The sequence below is a fragment of the Gadus chalcogrammus genome, chromosome 22, assembly GCF_026213295.1.
Source record: "Gadus chalcogrammus isolate NIFS_2021 chromosome 22, NIFS_Gcha_1.0, whole genome shotgun sequence".
NCBI classification, from domain to species: Eukaryota; Metazoa; Chordata; class Actinopteri; order Gadiformes; family Gadidae; genus Gadus; species Gadus chalcogrammus.
Window position 1 is genome coordinate 12,746,837 of NC_079433.1, and position 18,441 is coordinate 12,765,277.

At 44.9% G+C, this 18,441-nt stretch overlaps 2 protein-coding genes across 2 annotated transcripts in view; one reads left to right on the top strand and one right to left on the bottom strand.

Annotated features, from left to right (window-relative positions):
• Nucleotides 1–5,913: 5,913 nt before the first annotated feature.
• Nucleotides 5,914–11,030, bottom strand: trappc3 (trafficking protein particle complex subunit 3). Its single transcript, XM_056583280.1, has 5 exons — nt 10,794–11,030; nt 10,189–10,286; nt 9,005–9,104; nt 7,690–7,872; nt 5,914–6,772 (listed from the first exon to the last, which is right to left on the bottom strand). The coding sequence occupies exons 1-5, from the start codon at nt 10,833–10,835 to the stop codon at nt 6,653–6,655; spliced, it is 543 nt and encodes a 180-aa protein (XP_056439255.1). The 5' UTR covers nt 10,836–11,030; the 3' UTR covers nt 5,914–6,652.
• Nucleotides 11,031–11,538: 508 nt separating this feature from the next.
• The window catches only part of smap2 (small ArfGAP2), a 17,009-nt gene continuing 10,106 nt past the window's right edge, over nt 11,539–18,441 (top strand). The window contains exon 1 of the mRNA XM_056582505.1: nt 11,539–11,988. Coding sequence (XP_056438480.1) covers nt 11,883–11,988 — 106 coding nt within the window. The 5' untranslated portion in view covers nt 11,539–11,882. The remainder of the gene's footprint in view (nt 11,989–18,441) is intronic.

Here is an 18,441-nt window from a genome sequence, read left to right on the forward strand (position 1 = left end):
AGACCGGTTAATGACAACAAACCACAATGGGATCAACAACAGCAAAGGGGGGGGGGGGGGGATACACTGTGACACACAGGGGAAGAGGAGCCACCCAACAGCACAGGTTTCAACTGATCTATCTACTTTCACTCCTCTTTTCGTAATCTCCATCTTCCTCTCATGGTCGTGATTAATGGCAGCCTCTCTCTCTCTCTCTCTCTCTCCCACCCTCTCTCTATCTCTCTCTCTCTCTCGCTCTCTCTCCCCTGTTATGTGTGTCTTCCCCTTTGTGTCTGCAGAGACGGCCTGGGTGGGTATTATGTCTAGGTCAGATTGGAATCTGGCCCGGTCATTACCCGGCGTTGGGAGGGTGATTTCAGCACCTCTGCTCTAAAGGGAAAAGCAGGAAGCACATTAGCAAGCGCACACACACACACACACACACACACACACACACACACACACACACACACACACACACACACACACACACACACACACACACACACACACACACACACACACACACACACACACACACACACACACACACACAAATCCTCTGATACATTAACTTGCACGCGCACATGAAGGTGTAAGCATAACAACTCTCTCTCATGTGTTGTTTTTCCTTTTGTAGAATATAACTTGTAAAATATGGTTTCATATGTAGTTACTCGATACCTGCTCGTAGCTTTTAGCGGTTAATGTCTTTGGTTGTACTGATGTTGGCCTTTTACTACAAGCGTACACACGTACACTTGTAGCTCATGTTCAACTTCTTCTTTCGTCCTTCTATGTTGGAATACCATTTAAAATGTCAAAATTATATATTGTCTTTCTGTCCCATAAACTTTCTTTCTCTCCCATTTCTCCACCATAAAAGTATATGACGTCAAGCGGGAAAGCATGTTCCATACACAAAGATAAAGAGAGACAAACACACAGACACACACACAGACACACCACTGGCACACACAGTGCACACAAGGGTCAATAATTGAAGGTCATCAATTGGTGCCGTCAGGTGCCTACAGGCTCCCAGTATATCTGCAGTGCATCGAGCCAAGCAGGTGGACAAGAAGAGATTTCCAGACCGCACCAGAGGAATGTTAAATGCCCCACAGTTTGGCTGAAATGCTGTGGAACGAACATGCGAACGCACATTATCGCAAGTCTCTCGCCTACTTCACACAATAAATCCGCGATAGTCTTGATATAAAACAGAACAGCTGCATATAGACTCGGGTTGAAATGAAATGAAATGAAATGAAGAATAAAATCAAAATGTCAGCTTCCATTATGCCCAAGTCATGTGTTTTCCACATTAATAATGCCCGGTACGGTTCTCCAGGATTCCAGACGGTTCTTGACTCATTTTCCATGTGGCATATTGAGGTGTTTAATACTGCAACAGAAACCCGACCGACTGAAAATGTCTGGTCCGCATAACAGAGCATCCATCGCAGCCACACTTAACACTTGAAGAGCGCCTGAGAAACCAAACCTTTTATCGCTCTAAATCGCCTGAAGGATTCCTTGTGAATAATATGACCTAAGATGACAAACTCTCGTCTGGGGTTGGAGAGACTATCCACAGGCCTTAATGAACAATCATACCATCATTCTCTTAAACTCCTTTTCCCTGGGTTAGAGATGTGAAGAACACTCCACATTCCACATCACTTACTGCTACAGAAAGTAAGGCCCAATCCCATTTCTACCCCTTACCCCTTCCCCTTCCCCCTTCCCCCTTGTTTTGAAGGGGTAAGGGGAAGGGGTAAGGGGTAGAAATGGGATTGGGCCTAATACTCTACTCATATCCTACTCTGGGTATATTCTACGAAAATGACCAAGCACTAAACCCGCTCCATGCTTGGCATCAGGGAGATCCTGTCCTACGCAGCTGCCGTGCAGCTTCCAGCTAGTGCTTGGTTTGGTGGGGGTGGGGGAGGTTAGGCCCGTGCTGGTAGGGGGGGGGGGGGGGGGACCAGTAGGGGGAAACCTGGTTTGATTTTACTCCAGGGCAAACCAGGTCTCCTGCATTCTTAGCCTTTTACTGGGCATTAGCATATTCATTACCGCCCGCGAGATTGATATAAACGTATGCTTCTATATGTGCGCTCATGGTAAGTTGAAGCTGCCGTCCGAAAGGTGAGGCTCGCGTTGGCAAAACTTGCACGGAATTAAACATGACACTGTTTTTTGTTTCTCTCCTTTGCTTCAATTTCTTTCTCCCCAGTACACGTTCTCCTTGGACCGTAGTTAGGCGAATCACTCCGAACTGGAAAGTTCTGCCAGAGTTACATAAACGCATAAACACTGGAGCTGTAGAGAGAGAGAGGTCAGGAACGAGTGAGGAAAAGACGGAGAGAGAGAGAGAGAGAGAGAGAGAGAGAGAGAGAGAGAGAGAGAGAGAGAGAGAGAGAGAGAGAGAGAGAGAAATAGAAGATGAAGATGAACAGGAAAGCTGACACCAAAATGGGCTGGGTTTTGATGAGAAGGGTTAAAGGTGCATGCAAGCCTTGCTATATTCAGATATCTCTGTAAATAAATATAGAAATGGGGCATTAAAAGCAGGGAAAGGCTGGTTCGTGCACTCCTCCCCTCTCAAAAGGCTGGAATAAAAGGCAGCAAGACAAAAGCAAAATAGAAAAACTACCAAATAAAAACCAAGGCATTCAACAGCTCGGGCCAATGAGGTTGTCAGGCCACAAATGAATGGAATCCATCAGTTTACTGTTGCTGTTGCCATGGAAACCCGACCCAGCATTTGTCCGGACACGGGTTCACAAGACGCCGGCACGTTGTCCTGGGTTAACATGGACGCTTGGTACACCCTGGTGATTCAAACAGTGCGGGGAACATTTTGTGTATAACAATCGACTGAGTCAGGACTGTGGTTCTTTTATTTGAGGGTTGATTAATGTGCGCGCGTGTTGTGTGTGTGTGCGTTGCCCTGCGTCGGTGTGTGTTTTCAGTTTCCCCCGGAACATTTCACCATTTGTTCCTGCAGCCCTCCGAAGACTCCATCATAACCGCTAGGTGTTTGAAAGTTCTCACGTTCTGTTTAGTTAGCGGTAAATAGTGAGCTGACCGGGAAGGCCGTGAGTTATCACATTCAGACCCAGGCACTCAACACATTTTGTGGAAGTGGGTGATGATTCATATTCCAAATGGCTTGCAGATGGGAGACGAGCAGAGGGCCTCAGTGGTGGGTGTTGTGGAGATCTGGCACACCTGAACACTGAATCAGCTCCAAACTCTCCGGTTAAATAACCACATGGAAACGCCATTAGCCATAAATTGTGTGTAAATAGGAGTTTAAGACATAAACAGCATGATGTGCAAATGCATTGCCACTCTGTATCTACATCATAATGGGTTATCCGGTATACAACCATGTAGATATGACCCGTGGATTACATCTCCCAGCACTAACTCAACACCAGTATTTGGAGGGGCATACTGTGAGGAATTCCTTAATGAATTCTTCACATATTCATTCACAGTCATTCTTCCTACTATGCTATACATCTTTGACAAGCACCATGCCCCACTACCACCACCACCAAAGTCATCAATCCATTTTTATTTCGACTATACGACCCCCCAGACCATGTCAAGACCCCTGAGGACATGGATGGAGCCAGGGCCACAGCCCAACAAGAGGAAGCCTCACCTTCCTTTGATGGACCTCCAGCACAGTCCCAAGCTATCTGTCAAACTATCAGCCCCAGTAAAACATGAAACTCATCAGGGACATGGATAACACGATGCACCTTGCTCAAGGACGTCTACAGGAATACAACGGGATCAAGTTGAACAACGGGGATCGAACATAGTGCCTTTTGCCAGGGATTAAAACACTGTAGCCCTATCCTGGCCCAACCAATGCACAAAATGAAACTTTCCAAATGGATGACCCGAGAGGAGGAGTTTGAGGTAGAAGAGGTGAAGGCCTCACAGACAGCGAGTAGGCATAAACCTTCAGACCACTGTCGCGGCGAGCCAGTCCTCTATTGGGTTCTTCTTAAATTAGCCACATGGAAGTGCTTAGTCTGTCGATTGCCGCACATATTCCCAAGGCCCACCAGAAATGTACCCAACCCTGTTCGCCGTGGGCTGTCCATAGAATAGTTTGAATCTTTTTGAAGAGCGCCTCAAAACCTTCTGTACTTACATGTGTCAATCCATCTTCGGGTTTATTTTCTGGGAGGGATAACTAGCTCATAGCATGTCTCTCATACAAGGAATCGTTAGCATTTCTACCATCTATCCCCCCTCGTTAGTATCCTCGTGAGATCATCCTTAATATAAATCAAACCAATCAGAAAGCGACGTGAAGCTGTTGCTCTCTTCAATGTGAACCTGGGTGGTCCGGGTGGTCTTACGAGGCACCCTCCTCGTCAGTACCTGAGAAAATAATCAACACACACCTACATATTTTTGGAATGATGCAAAGTCTGGGAAAGACAGCATGGGTTTGGCCGTCCTCACCACATTGGCATACAGATGCAGAAAGAACAGCGCATCAGACAATGCATTCCTCATATTGTTGACACCAGGCTGTGTGTGTGTGTGTGTGTGTGTGCGGTTACAAGTCCAGTAGAATTCCTTAGGTGCACGTGGTGAAGTCACACATGATTTCACACAATCCATCACATTCATTAGAAGTCCATTTGGATCACGGGCCCGCCCTAAAGCCTTTCTTAAGCACCCCCAAAGAACATATAGATATGTGTGGGTGTCATTTTGACGAGCATTCCCATTAGAGGGGAGGGGGAGCTTTATGCTGACAGCCACTGAAGGAGAATCCATTAACCACTCCTTATCCCATTAGTGTATGTGTGCTTGTCCAGATGAGCGCACATGCACGGAACATAGAGACTGAGGGTTTACAGTAGGTTAAGGCTCTCTGCCTAACATCTCTAACATCCATCCTGCAATTATGAAGCACGAAGACTGCATGCTGTCATTGGCCGTCTAATGTGGAGCCAGAGCAGTGCGTCGATGCTGATGTTGCCGGGCTGGCGGTGGACTTTGGTATAATCTGTAAAATGTCTGGTTTCTCCATATTTAAGAGAACTAGGACCACTTTGATTTATTAATCTTTTTTTTTATCCTCCGAGGCTTCCCTCCAAAGAAGAAACGTTTGGTTTTGTATTATACGATTCATCTGCTCCCAACACTTTAAGTACATGCCTTCGGACATGATTGTGTAACGGGATGTGAAACTTTGGGAACGCAATGTGCACAGCTCCCTCTGGTGGTCGTGTGTGGTACTCGATTAGAATCATAAGAATTAATGCATTCATCGACCAATAATGATGACATGCATTTGTATTCACAGACTCTTTACTTTATTCAGTTAGGATCCCATTTCAGATAACTGACTACAGATAAGATTCTTTATCCAAGCCTTCCGTAGTGCTTACAGGCTTAGCTAGGAGTCTAATAAGTATCACAGCTTTGAAGATAACCTTTATATAGATTTATGGGTGCATGCATTAGTTTGTGTGTATGTGTGTATCTGCATGCGCACACACATGTGTGTGAATAGCAAGCTTTGTGAGGCTGATTGAGGAGGTTAAGCTCTGGGCCTCACCTCGAATGAAGGGTTGTGTTCTGGGACTTCTGGATGACGCAAGGCCATTCACAGGTGTTACTGCCAGGACAGGCCGTTATCACCTTCAACATCCAGCAAGCCTCCATTCACCATAGAGCCACTCACGAGGGAGGCTTTGGGTCTGTTTTTTGTTGTTTCAGACGTAAAAAAAACTGATGTGGTACTCACAGGGAAAATCACTCCCACAATGCACTGAGGCTAAAACTTCAACTACGTGAAGCATGTACAAGCGCTGGTGTGGTGTGCGAGTGCATTCAGGATGTGAGACCCATTAACATGCTCCAGGTTTCCTCCCCCAAGCAGTTAAGGCTCCCCTCCCTCTCGCAAAACAGAGCACCTCAGAGATTGTACCGTTAGATATGTCCCGCTTTATTACACAACATATCCAACTCCATAAGTTAACATGCCACCAAGTCTCGCAGCAGCCTCTGGTATGATTAAAAAGACAAAAACAAAAGAAAACTGAAAAACAAACAAATGCATGAGAAGATTAAGATAATTTACAACCTTACAGGAAAAAAAGAAACTTTTTTTTACATGATGGTGACATGGCTGGACTGAGGACCTGACAGCTCTATGTGATGCACGTTTTTCTTATGTCTTCACCAAAGACAAAACAAACAGCTCAAAACCTCTGAGGGAATAGACTATCCCTGAAGAACAGATTAAGCCGTTTTACATAAATGTTGTAAAAGTTAAAAAAAAAAAAATTGGGCAACCAGTCTTTACCCCTCTGGTGAAACTGCAACCGTGCTTTCTGTTTTTAATAAAGAACATAAGGAAAAAAAGGAGAAAAACACTGACAAATAAAAATTAAATAAGTTTGGGTTAATCGTTTCTGACAGGACAGGTAACCGCCGACGTTGGAAAGCACCAAACCTGAGTCCTGGAATAATAAGAGGTGGGGCCATGTCCCGGTTCCTGTGTCCATCCAATGGTTGATCTCACCATTTCAATGTCTCCATCCTGTGTCCAGCGAGACAGAGTGAGGTGAAGGACCCCTCCCCCAGCCCCTCACACTATTTCACCTCCTCCTCAGAGTCACTCGTCCCCAGCCGGCAGGTTCTCCTCGATCCTCTTGATGAACTTCATCCGGATCTCCGTCACGTTGTCGCCCCTCAGAGTGTCTTGTGCGAAACGCACGTCTACCGCCATCTGCACCTGAGGCCCCGGGAGACAGTCGACGCGTTAAGGGGACACACACTGACGCATTAGGGGACACACGCCGACGCATTAGGGGACACACACTGACGCATTAGGGGACACACGCTGACGCATTAGGGGACACACGCCGACGCATTAGGGGACACACACTGACGCATTAGGGGACACACACCGACGCATTAGGGGACACACACTGACGCAATAGGGGACACACGCTGACGCATTAGGGGACGGGCATGGGGCATGTGCGCTCAGGAAGGATGCAGGAGGATACCGCTTTGCCCAACTATGCCCTGTATTAAAATGCTTGTGCCTTTGATGATCTGGGTGCTCCAAGCATCTGCGACTTGCTTTAAGGATTAGTGTTTAACCCGAAGCCTTACCCCATATAATGGACGTTCCATTTACATATTCATTTGTTCTTCAAAACTGAATTTAAATTTCAAGAGCTTATCCTTGAAAAGCACTGCCTTACTTTATAAATGCAGAATATATAAACCAAAGAAGTAGGGGTCAACGCCAGTGTGCAGACTTTATTTCCTTAAAGCTGCTATAGGTAAGATTCTCGAGTTGAAAGAAAGACAGTAGATGATAGCAAAATAATGCAACAAATAAAACAACCTAAAAAATTCCCCTCAATCTCTTCGTTCACCCATCATTGCCAACTGTTGCATTTCACGGTCTTATATCTTAATTGGCTCATGCGGAGGCAGGCAGAAAACGAAAATAGATATTCGTGCAGCAAATTTCAGTCACGAATGAAAGAAAAGACGGCTATGGCCTTTTCAACAAACCTCACACCAATAACAGCTCTTAAAATCGTACCCACGGCACCTTTTAAGCACAGAGAAAGGCCATGACGGAACAGAGTCTGGCGTGGACCACCTGCGTGGGAAACAACACGACCCACTCACCATCTCCAGGGCGCCACGGAGGACGCCACACAGCAGGTTGGAGTAGATGAGGACGTTGTGGTTGTCGGGCAGCTCCACAAAGTCCACCAGCGGGTTGCTCTCCAGGACGAGGGAGAACTCATCCCCCGCCGGGCTCCAGTTGGTCACGCTGGGGGTGACGCCCAGGTACATCTTGAAGGCCACCTGCCGAGCGAGTGGTGGGATCGCGGCATAGACGAGACAGGGAGTGTTATACATGGTGCAATAAATATATAATTGCCAAGCCGTAGGCAGGGAGGTGTGTTGTTGAACAACAATAAAAGTGGAGCCTGGCTTCGACGGAGACCGAAGAGGATATTTGGTTAGCGTTGGGATTAAATACGCAACCCAGGTTGAACGTATGCATTTTATGTATTCATCGGGAAGAGCAAGCAAAGGTTGAACAAACAATTCACATTCTTCTCTCTTTTGGCACCGCAGTGATGGAACGAGCTCCCTGCTGATGTTCGGACCGCAGTCGCTCACCAGCCCCGCAAAAGATTCAAGCCTCATTTGTTCACCTACAGTATGAGTTTGTCTAGAGTCTGCATTACCTCCCCCCCTTACCCCCCACCACATCCCTCTCACTTACTTATTGTATGTTGTACATCTTTGCACTTAAAAATAGTAATTAGCATTGTGTAGCATCTTATCCTAGCTAACGTTGTTCTTTGGGTTATCCTAACAATTGTGAGTGCTTGGCCCTATGAACATCTTTACTGTACCGACAGCGATATATTGTTCTTTCTCTTTTTTCCGACAAATTTACTTATTGTAAGTCACTTTGGATAAAAGCATCTGCTAAATGCCTTAAATGTTTACATTAAAACATCCCAAAAACACACCCATGATTACATTATATAATTTGTATATGGTCTCTGCAAAAGGCATTTGCAATGCTCGCCAAGCTATTGTGCCTATGAGACCGTGTTTTGTACATATGAATAAACCATACTACACATATATCATCACATGGGGACGATTAGTCCCACTGCCGGGGTCCATTAGGAGGGGAAACCACCACATTAAGCGATCAATGATTAATGACATAGTCCAATGAGTACACTGTGAAACCATGTCACTCAACACACAGCGCTGCTCCTGCTGGAAGCCTTGCTAGCTTTCCAAGCTCCAGCCAAGTCATCTCCCTCTCCCCCTCTCCCTCTCCCCCTCCCCCTCTCTCTCCCTCTCTCTCCCCTCGTTCTATTCCATCTGTCTGTTTTCATCTCACTTCCTCTCTCACGTCTTGGGAGACGTCCACAGTCACGCTCTGATTGGCTTGGAATCTAGCCGTTACCTTAGCGATGACATCGGCTGTTTCTCGGAAATCCTGACACCTGCCAACGCTGGAGCGTGCCAGGAAGTCCTCGATCAGACGGACGCCGATGTTGTAACCCCTGGGAGAGAGACGTGGAGAGAGAGCCACATAGACGGAGGGATTACTTTATTTGATACATTTTTACAAGGAGAATTTCATATCATATGTGGTCTTTTTGATTACTTAATTGGCTTCGGCAATGCAAGTTTTCCATGCTAATAAAGATTCTTGAATCTCGAGACACGGAGAGAACGTTAGAGATAGAGCAAGATGTTGGAAAGACTAGTGGAAGCGAAAGAACCACTTTGTTCTCCGAGACGATATCTTGGTCTTGCACTTGGTGAAACAAGAGGGTGACTCTGATAAGAAAGCTCTTCTAAAACATGTAGAGCGGCCCGGGTCCTAACCTGGATGGATGCTTGCAAGTGGGGAAAAAAACGTAACCCAGTGGACACTGTAAACTTACTGCCTTGTGCCTTTCCATGACTTAGCCTCGAGGCGCGTCCAAACAGCAGAGAGAAAATGACATCGGGAATCACAGGAGTACGAAGCATAAGGAAAAGCAGATTAAAACCTGCTGCTTCGTGATCATGATCATCCGTTGGATGTAGCCTTCCATAGCGCCCCTCAAGCATTATGTTTTCTTCCCTCAGAATGGTAACGCGACGGCTCGGTGCAGGCTACAACACCCACCTTGGGATATGATTAAAACTAGTTTGACCGCCACACCTCCATGCATCAACTCTAGTCCAGTTCATTCCCAGACATCATGTGGCAGACAGAGGGGCAGTTGAATGTGTCAGAGTAGCAGGAGGTTGCGAGATCCGTAACGAGATATCCCACAAACAAACAATCTGGTCATTATGTGGGTGAGCGATGGATGGACTACAAATATGACGGATGAGGGGAGGTACAGTGCATTTCTGATCAACAAGTCGTGATGTTAATGTACTACTCACCAAAGCAACAGTTGCTTTGCTATTGTGATAGATACAAAACGGTTGGCTAGTTGTTGTTTTTTTTAACTGCATATGGATGTAGCTAGTAATTGTTAACTTTGGTTATTTAGTGAGTGAGATTGAGTAGTTACAGAATATTACATGTTTTGGCCTGTGGTAGTTTTGTTATTACAATTGACCAACTGTCCTAGTAACAGAACTTACATCTTGTCCAGCTGTTTGTTGACTTCCTCGTCGTTCTCATAGTCCTTACACAGCTGGGTCACCAGAGCCCCGTAAGTGAGAGTGAACAGCTCAGAGTTCTGCAAAGCAAGTGACAGCAGGAAAGAAAGTATATGGACATACGTTTAACAACACCTTTAGTAGCATATAATAACATTGGTATACGTTCTTACAGCCAAAATGAAAATGAAAAAGACCTGACCGAGTGACATGTCCACCATGGTCTGAACTATTCATGAGGCCCGGGATCAACAATTCTACAGAATAATCCATCAATAATGCAGTAACGTAAGATAAACACGTTTTGTTCAGGGGGTAACGACTACAGGAGCGATAATTAAGCTACAACTCATACATTCACTCCAAACCTCCCGGTTCTCATTCAACACCGCTCATCAAACATTTAAAAGGTGATGTTTTAAAAAGACGCCGTTTCCTTTAATCTCTCTACACAGACTGACCGATCCGTCACAACACAGATATTTTAATTAGTCTAACGTTAGATGGTCTGCTAACAGTAGCATAAGTCGCTAAGCCGACCAGCTGGCGGGGAGAAGAGCAGCAGTGGCGGCGGGGGAGACACTCACCATCTTCTTGTTGTCTGTCGTTCGGTTGGACTGCCTAGACATTGTGTCTAACGTTACAGCGGACGGCTGGCTATGTATTAATCTTTTATTTATTTGTTTTCCACTGAGCAATTCCCGTGATTAAAACCTTGGAAGTAGTTTTCCGGTCAGCTGTCAAAGTGCTGCCCCGGAGCACGTGTGAGCGCCACCTGGTGTTCCGGAGGATGAACGGGTGACTGCATTACTCAGATTGACCAGGAGATGGCATGCTTTCTTCCGTCTTTTGTAAGCCGTTTGAATAGCGTGTATTTGTAAACCAATGAGTTAAACATTTAGATTATTAGAAATTATAACGTGTAAACATATGTTATAACACATTTAGATAATTACCATGAATGACCTTATCGGACAACATAATTATAATACTAATTGACTCTGTGTGTGTGTGTGTGTGTGTGTGTGTGTGTGTGTGTGTGTGTGTGTGTGTGTGTGTGTGTGTGTGTGTGTGTGTGTGTGTGTGTGTGTGTGTGTGTGTGTGTGTGTGTGTGTGTGTGTGTGTGTTCGTGCGAGCCTGAGTGTGTGTGCGTGTGTGTGTGTGTGTGTGTGTGTGTGTGTGTGTGTGTGTGTGTGTGTGTGTGTGTGTGTGTGTGTGTGCGATGTGCGCGCGCTCACGCTAGTGTTTATGAGGCGCGTGTGTGACCGTGTAGGCTGTGTGTACGCATGTGCGCGCACGCTGGTGTGGCGGCCGCTGCCAGTAACAGCCAGGGGGAAGTAAGAGGAGGACAGTTGGAGGAAGAAGCCTCGCTAGAAATTAAAGGGATACAGATGCGCCCGTGAAAGTCGAGGAGCGATTATTGTTATTTTTTTTTAAAGAAAATACACTATTAGGCTATAACAACTCAAACAACGTGCATGCCGGGTCGTTTAAAAAGAAAATATCGCAGCGTAGTGACAATCCAGCTTTAATCGACCGAAAAGGACAAGGAACAGAGCGCATCTGCTGCATTGTAGTCTACTTGTCTATTTGACATAAACCCTGGCGTAATACTATTAGACAATTTGCTAACAGCCTGCGAGGACAACGGGCTCTGGAGGTGTTGATAGAGTGCAATGATGACTGGCAAATCTGTGAAAGACATTGACAGATACCAGGCTGTCCTCAACTCACTATTAGCGCTCGAAGAGAATAAATTCTGCGCTGACTGCGAGTCGAAAGGTAGGTTTTCTACAAATGTTAATTTCCGTACTCGATGGTTGATAGGCTGTGGTGGGAACTCTGTGCGTGTAGACTGTGTGTGAATGGGAATCAACATCCCTTTACCCTTACACTAGAAAATGCGGCGTTGCACTCGTTCGACCAATTACATAGTACTATGCAGAAAAAAACGTCATGTCCCACGAGGCGAGATGGAGTGACACCTGCACTGACTTTTGGTTGCCCCAACCAAACCCTTATGGACCCCCGAGGATAAACACACCAACTAGCTCACGACCATTATCGACATGTGTAGTGCAGGTCAGGACCCAAATAATAACGTACTATATGACTATTTATTAAAATGTGTGACTCAAGTATTTTTTTTAGAAAAACCTGGGAGTGATCAGCAATTGGCTGATTGGCTATGTTGTTGATGGCAAAACATAGGGAATGTTCCTGCAGCCCCTTTGTACGGTCTAACATGTGAACATAACAAAAACATACAGGCTATTTGTATCTTCTTGTCAAGTGCTAATTACACAAGCAGTTCCATAGGGAAGGCTAATAGGTGCCTTGCAATTGCCGCCTGGAATTTGCTACATATCAACACCTTACAAATGCTCCTTTTAGGACATTGAGACCACTTTCATCAAGGTTATAGCAATACATGTTTTGTGTATCCTTCACAGAGAGAACTCCAACCTGTCTGGGTGAAAGCTTTATATTTGGGCATTTGTGAATGGAACATATGTTTTCGCCTCTAGTCGTTCATATGTGGTAAGATTCCACACCTAGAAAGAATGCTTTTAGCCCTATTTGCGGGCCATGCTGGGGTTTCTGTGTTTTGGTCGAACTGGCCACATTCTCAATGACCAACCAGGGCATATCAAGTTACAAGCTGTTTTTGCTAATGGTGAACTGAAAAAAGGTTTACGCCTATTTAGAAGTGATGCGGTTCACACAAATATTTAACAACAGATGACATGTGTTTACATTACAAGGATACAAGGCATGTGTGTTGTACAGAGAGAAAGACAAACAGAAGTCAGACTCAACACAAAAATGACCAGAAAGCAGGGTTTTCCGTCTTATGTACTAGGTTTGTTGACATGCAGTCAATGCTCTTCAGAAGTTAAATAATAACTATAGTGTCTTATTCAGAATAAGGTGTTTGCTTGCAATTGACCGTGGGCCTTATATGGGCATGTATTAAATTCAAAAGCAGCAACAGAGGATGTGAGGATTTAGTTCTGTCACATATGGACCAAGGGCACATTTCAAATTTAATATCCCAAATAAGGTGTTCCACATTGAAGTTGAGACTTTGAAAAGATAACCTTGTTCTGATTTAAATCTGCCATGTAATAACTTTCCAAATTCCCAAACAATTCCTATCATTCATATATGTCTGTTTATTAGTACCATGCATTAAACAATAATGCTATAGTTCCAATGTCCAATCAATGTGCTTTGGCACAGCCTCCAGAAACCTCTGCCAGGCAAACAGGAAGTTACCATATATTCTGACCAGTCATGGAGAGATCTGACCTTACTCTATTTGCTTACGCAAACAATTCCAAGGTGATTCAAGGCAGCTTCTCTATCTCTCTCGCGCTCTCTCTCTCACTCTCGCTCTCTCTCTGTCTCTCTGTCTCTCTCCCCTCTCTCTCTCTCTCTCTCTCTCTCTCTCTCTCTCTCTCTCTCTCTCTCTCTCTCTCTCTCTCTCTCTCTCTCTCTCTCTCTCTCTCTCTCTCTCTCTCTCTCTCACTCTTTTTTTTTTGGGGGGGGTGGTTATTGGCATATTAGTTGCACTTCATTGCTCAATCTCATCATTGATTGAATTCCTAAAGCAAGCCTATAAAATAACATCACCACTAAAAATATCCCACTGCCCTTGCTATCTCTATCAAAAGAAGCTAAGTGAAAACTAAAAATGGAAATCTGAGAAAACAATCTTCCCTTCACTGTCAGTCCCTCTCTGTTCTGCCCTTTTGTAAAGCAGCCATTTCTGACGAATATACAATGACCCAGTAAAGTTAAGATTAGAAGATTAGAAAGAAATGGTGTAGTTTATACGGCTTTGTCTGCTCAAAAGCTCCCAGTATTCACTTGGGTATCCGAGGCTGCACTTACAGCGTCAGTGGCCGGATGGCAGGAGTCTAGGGAAATACTTAAAGAGTAATGGACCCAATTAAGCAGGCCAGGCCAATTAGCCACACCTTCTCACCTATATTCTTCATTCTTAACTCATTCTACAGTAATGCTATTCTGCAGTCATGCTATCCCAAGGCTATGAAGGCACTATAAGTGAGCTAGCAAACATGTTTTATTTTTGAATGCATAAAGGCACACAGACAAACACACATCCAAACACAGACAAAGGGCCGGGGTATGTCTGGCTGCGTAGCTCGTATTACTGTGGCTAACCATTGGCCTAGTCTAATTAGACTTTAGATTAGATGTGGGGTAATGAGAGAAAATAGAAATCGTCCCGCAAATTACACTCACACACCAACACACACCCACACACATATCTTTCCCTTGCACATTTAAGGGAATGTTCGATTTCCAGCGTTCTCTACATCTAAACTATAGCTGTTCATATTCATATATCATCTGACTTCAACATTTGCGCAACAGTTCTGCTAAATTGCTGGTATAAAGTATCAGAATGGGTCGTCAGACCGCCGTGGTAACGGCATGGGAGTTCTCCAGGAATACCGACGGTCCATCTACTCTGTGTCCTGCTCGGCAGATAAACGTTCCTGGTGCTTTATTCCCTCCCTCTATTTCATTCTCCTCTTTTCATTAAAGGTTTAAATCAGAAGGCTGCCTAATTTAGTTTGTAAATCTCTGACCTACCATCGCTGCAGTGTAACCAACAGGATGCAAGGCAGAAAGATAGAGTGGGGGAGAAGTACATCGTGAGAGGTGAGAGAGAGGTAGAGGAAGAGGAGATGAAGCACAAGATAAATCCCGTAATTAGTATTGTTTGTCGACAAGTCACAACAGCATTGGCGATATCGTAAACAAACACGGCCATATATGTATAGCCAGTATGGCTGCCTGTGACTGTATTCAACTGCCAGACACGCTGCTCCTCTGCCAGACATCTGGACATGTGGTGCTGAATGGGCTTTGGCTTTAATCCTGTTTGCCCTGACGTAGATTAGTGGTGTCATCGCCTTCGCCCTTCTGAGTGGTTAAAGAGCAAGTAGCAGAAAGAACACAGGGGGGTACACACACACACACACACACACACACACACACACACACACACACACACACACACACACACACACACACACACACACACACACACACACACACACACACACACACACACACACACACACACACAAACACACACACACACACACACCTGTATCTCATGATTAAAGCGATGAGCAGGAATCATTATAGAAGCCTATAATGTAACATTTCAATGTTTGATTCTATTACATTTTCAAGGGACATTTACACCTGTAATAATTGACTTTTCCTGTTCCGTAATTCTTGTCTCTGTTGTCTTTTTGTGAATGTATGGAAAACAAAGTCATCTGATGGTAAACGGGAACTGCTGTATTCAGCTTAATCCCAGCCCTCATAACTTCCCTAATGAGACTGTTGTGTCTGTCTGAAATGTTCTTTTTATTGTTAGTCCTGGTTTCCCAAAAGCTGCTATTTTCTGGCTCCTCGCGATACGGTATGATCAGAGGACTGAAGGTGCGAGACATGTCCAGCGGCATGTGTGGTCCATGTGTGTGTGTGTGTGTGTGTGTGTGTATGTATGTGTGTGCGTGTGTGCGTGTGTGTGTGTGTGTGTGCTTGTGTGTTTTCGCGTCGGCCCTCCATTCCCTCCTGTTCCTCCACCTGTACGCCTCCAGGTATTGTTCTTGCCTCCATTGTGCTCGTGAACTGCATGCACAATGCACACACACGCGCCGTGGGTTTGACGCGGTTGCCGTGGAGACATCACCTGGCAATGATGACTCCCCCTGGGCCCCTCCCGACAACAATGACAACGAGCCGCCGTCGTCCTATCAGACGAGCTGTGAGGGAGGGCCTCTGGAGGCGCTGGCCACTACTAGCTCCACCCCTCTCCCTCTCTCCACCACCCCCACCCTTCTCTGGCTGGTGTGGTTTCACACTGCGGTCAGAGAGAGCGGACCAAATGCTAAACCTTTTTTGGTTTTCTATTTTATTCCAGGGGTCCATTAGTCTGATATTTGAACTGAATTGTCACTGTTGTGTCTGACTTTTGACTTTAGCCTGGTACTGTTTTGTTGGTTTTTGTGGACTTTTTGACAGATAAAAAAGCTCGCTAACCATGTTGCCATTTTCAAATATTAGTATTCCGTTTTTTTTTTTTGTTTTTTTTATGTCGGTTGATGCCGATAAAACATGTCAGGCATAGACACTTGTTAGTCAGTATGTTATCTATATTATCTTCATAAATGATCTAAAACTTAGCACAATATGAAAAGCGGGCAAAGGCTCAGTCTTGTTGCCTGTTGATTTTGGGAAACAAAACAACAGAAAATGATATTGTATCTTCTTGGCAGGGTTACAACCAGGTAGCCTGTACAAGAAAGAATCTCGCATGCTCATGTTACAATTCCTCTGCAGAAAGGTCTGGCCTCCCTCCCATCCCAAATTTATGCCCGGTACGAAACAGACCGACCAATTACAACGGTTTATCTAACATTGAGGCGGGATGAATAGGATGACGGTTCAGGCACGACGTAAAGGCATTTCATCATCAACAGAGATGTCTGCTGCTGGTATAGAATTGTTTGTTGATTCCACTATCGAGACAGAGCTGCGTTGCTCCGGGCTGCGTCACCTGTTTCTTTGCTATGATTGGTTGTAGGCCTATCCAACTACGTTCAGAGGCATGTCGGTCTGCGCCCATTGGTGACGCCCCTTGGAAATTGAAGATGAACTCAGAGTTTCCAGCCTACTAACAGTTTGTAATTTGTCTGGCGATGCCAGGCTTCAACCAGGGGTGTTAAAAAAAGCATACTTATGCATACTGTTTCATTTTAACTATTTAAAACATTTTTTACTTTTATTCCACCTCATCTCAATGCAAGCATGTCACTTTTTCACTGTAATTAATTTATCACACAGACCCCAACTTGATACAGCTAGTTCACTTTAGTCTAAGAAACAGGGCACATTTTTGCTGTCTACTATCCGGTCTGGCCGATGCCTACATAGATGTTAATTAATCTTCCTAGAATGCTGATGGGGGCGTTAAAGTCAAGTACCATCGATTCATAACACTAATGGTTTAAAAACAAGCAAGCTGCTGTTGATTAAAGAGTTACACTTGATTCCCTTATTTAGCAGGTTATTATGTAACCCATAGCAACAGAGGTCAGAGTGAAACCTCTTTTAAATTGCGTTAAAAAACAATTAGCAAAGAAAGAAGAAGATGAAATCAACAGCCGTATGCGATAATGTGTGCGCGGATGCAAGGGGGCGTTTGTGTTTGAGTCTATATTATTGGGTCGCAGGGTGTTTCTGAGCTTTTTCTGGTCTGGGTTTCCTCCGAAATTGTCAATGCGTCATGTGTGTTTGTGTGTGCTTGTGTGTGTATCTGTTTGCATGCGGATGTAAAGATGTGTTTTGCATGTGTTTGTCTATGATTAGTCCATACATACAGGGCACGATGCATGTATACAAATACATGCAAAACCCATGTGTTTGAGGGGGGTTGGTGGGTTTAAGGTATATATGTATTATGCTTTGAAACAAATATAAATTGGGTATTTGTTGACTCGTGCCCCTACTCAGTTTGATCATCCACCACCGTAGAGCTCCAAGCGCGGGGGTTATAATAGCTTGTGCATTGACTCATGCCTTGCACCGGTAAAGCTATACGTGGCTTTGGAAGAGTGTGGGACAGCGTTATTCAGAGCTCGGTGTGGGGAAGAAAGAAAGAAAGAAAGAAATGGAGCAAACAATAACAAACAGGCCCTTCTTACTCAAGAGCAGCAGATGTAGGCGATTTTGTAGGTCACCACAAATCGGTTCACATCACTGTGGCGGTTCCTTTGTTCAAAAATACTTTTCTGATTATTCTTTCCTGGCCATCCAACAGGCTTCCACACACTGCAGATGGGGGAGGTTGGGGGGGGGATGGGAGAGTATAGGGGGATGGGGCAGCATAGTCTCTAGAAGGTTAGGGTGTTGGACTCCCAGCCCAAATCTGAGCCAGATTCCTAATCCCGACGTGCTTTGACATGTATCTAAAATATCCTTTTTTCCTTGACTGTTAGTTGCTCTGGATAAAGGCTCTGTTGAGCCTTTAATAGTCAAACAGAGAAAGAAACAGCGAGTTGTCCGACACATACAGTCCCTTGACTGAAGGCATCCTGCACCAGGTGTTGGCTTTGGTTCCTCTGTTTATTCGTTGCAGGGTTGACTCAGGTCTTAGCAGCCACAGCTCCATAATACCCTGCA

What these genes read in the sequence shown, in the direction of transcription:
- trappc3 (XM_056583280.1), bottom strand. Translation starts at nt 10,835, where the DNA reads ATGTCTAGGCAGTCCAACCGAACGACAGACAACAAGAAGATG. An exon ending in CGACAGACAACAAGAAGATG is followed by an intron (nt 10,287 to 10,793) that starts GTGAGTGTCTCC and finishes CTTGCTTTGCAG; the next exon opens with AACTCTGAGCTGTTCACTCT. An exon ending in AACAAACAGCTGGACAAGAT is followed by an intron (nt 9,105 to 10,188) that starts GTAAGTTCTGTT and finishes TCTCTCTCCCAG; the next exon opens with GGGTTACAACATCGGCGTCC.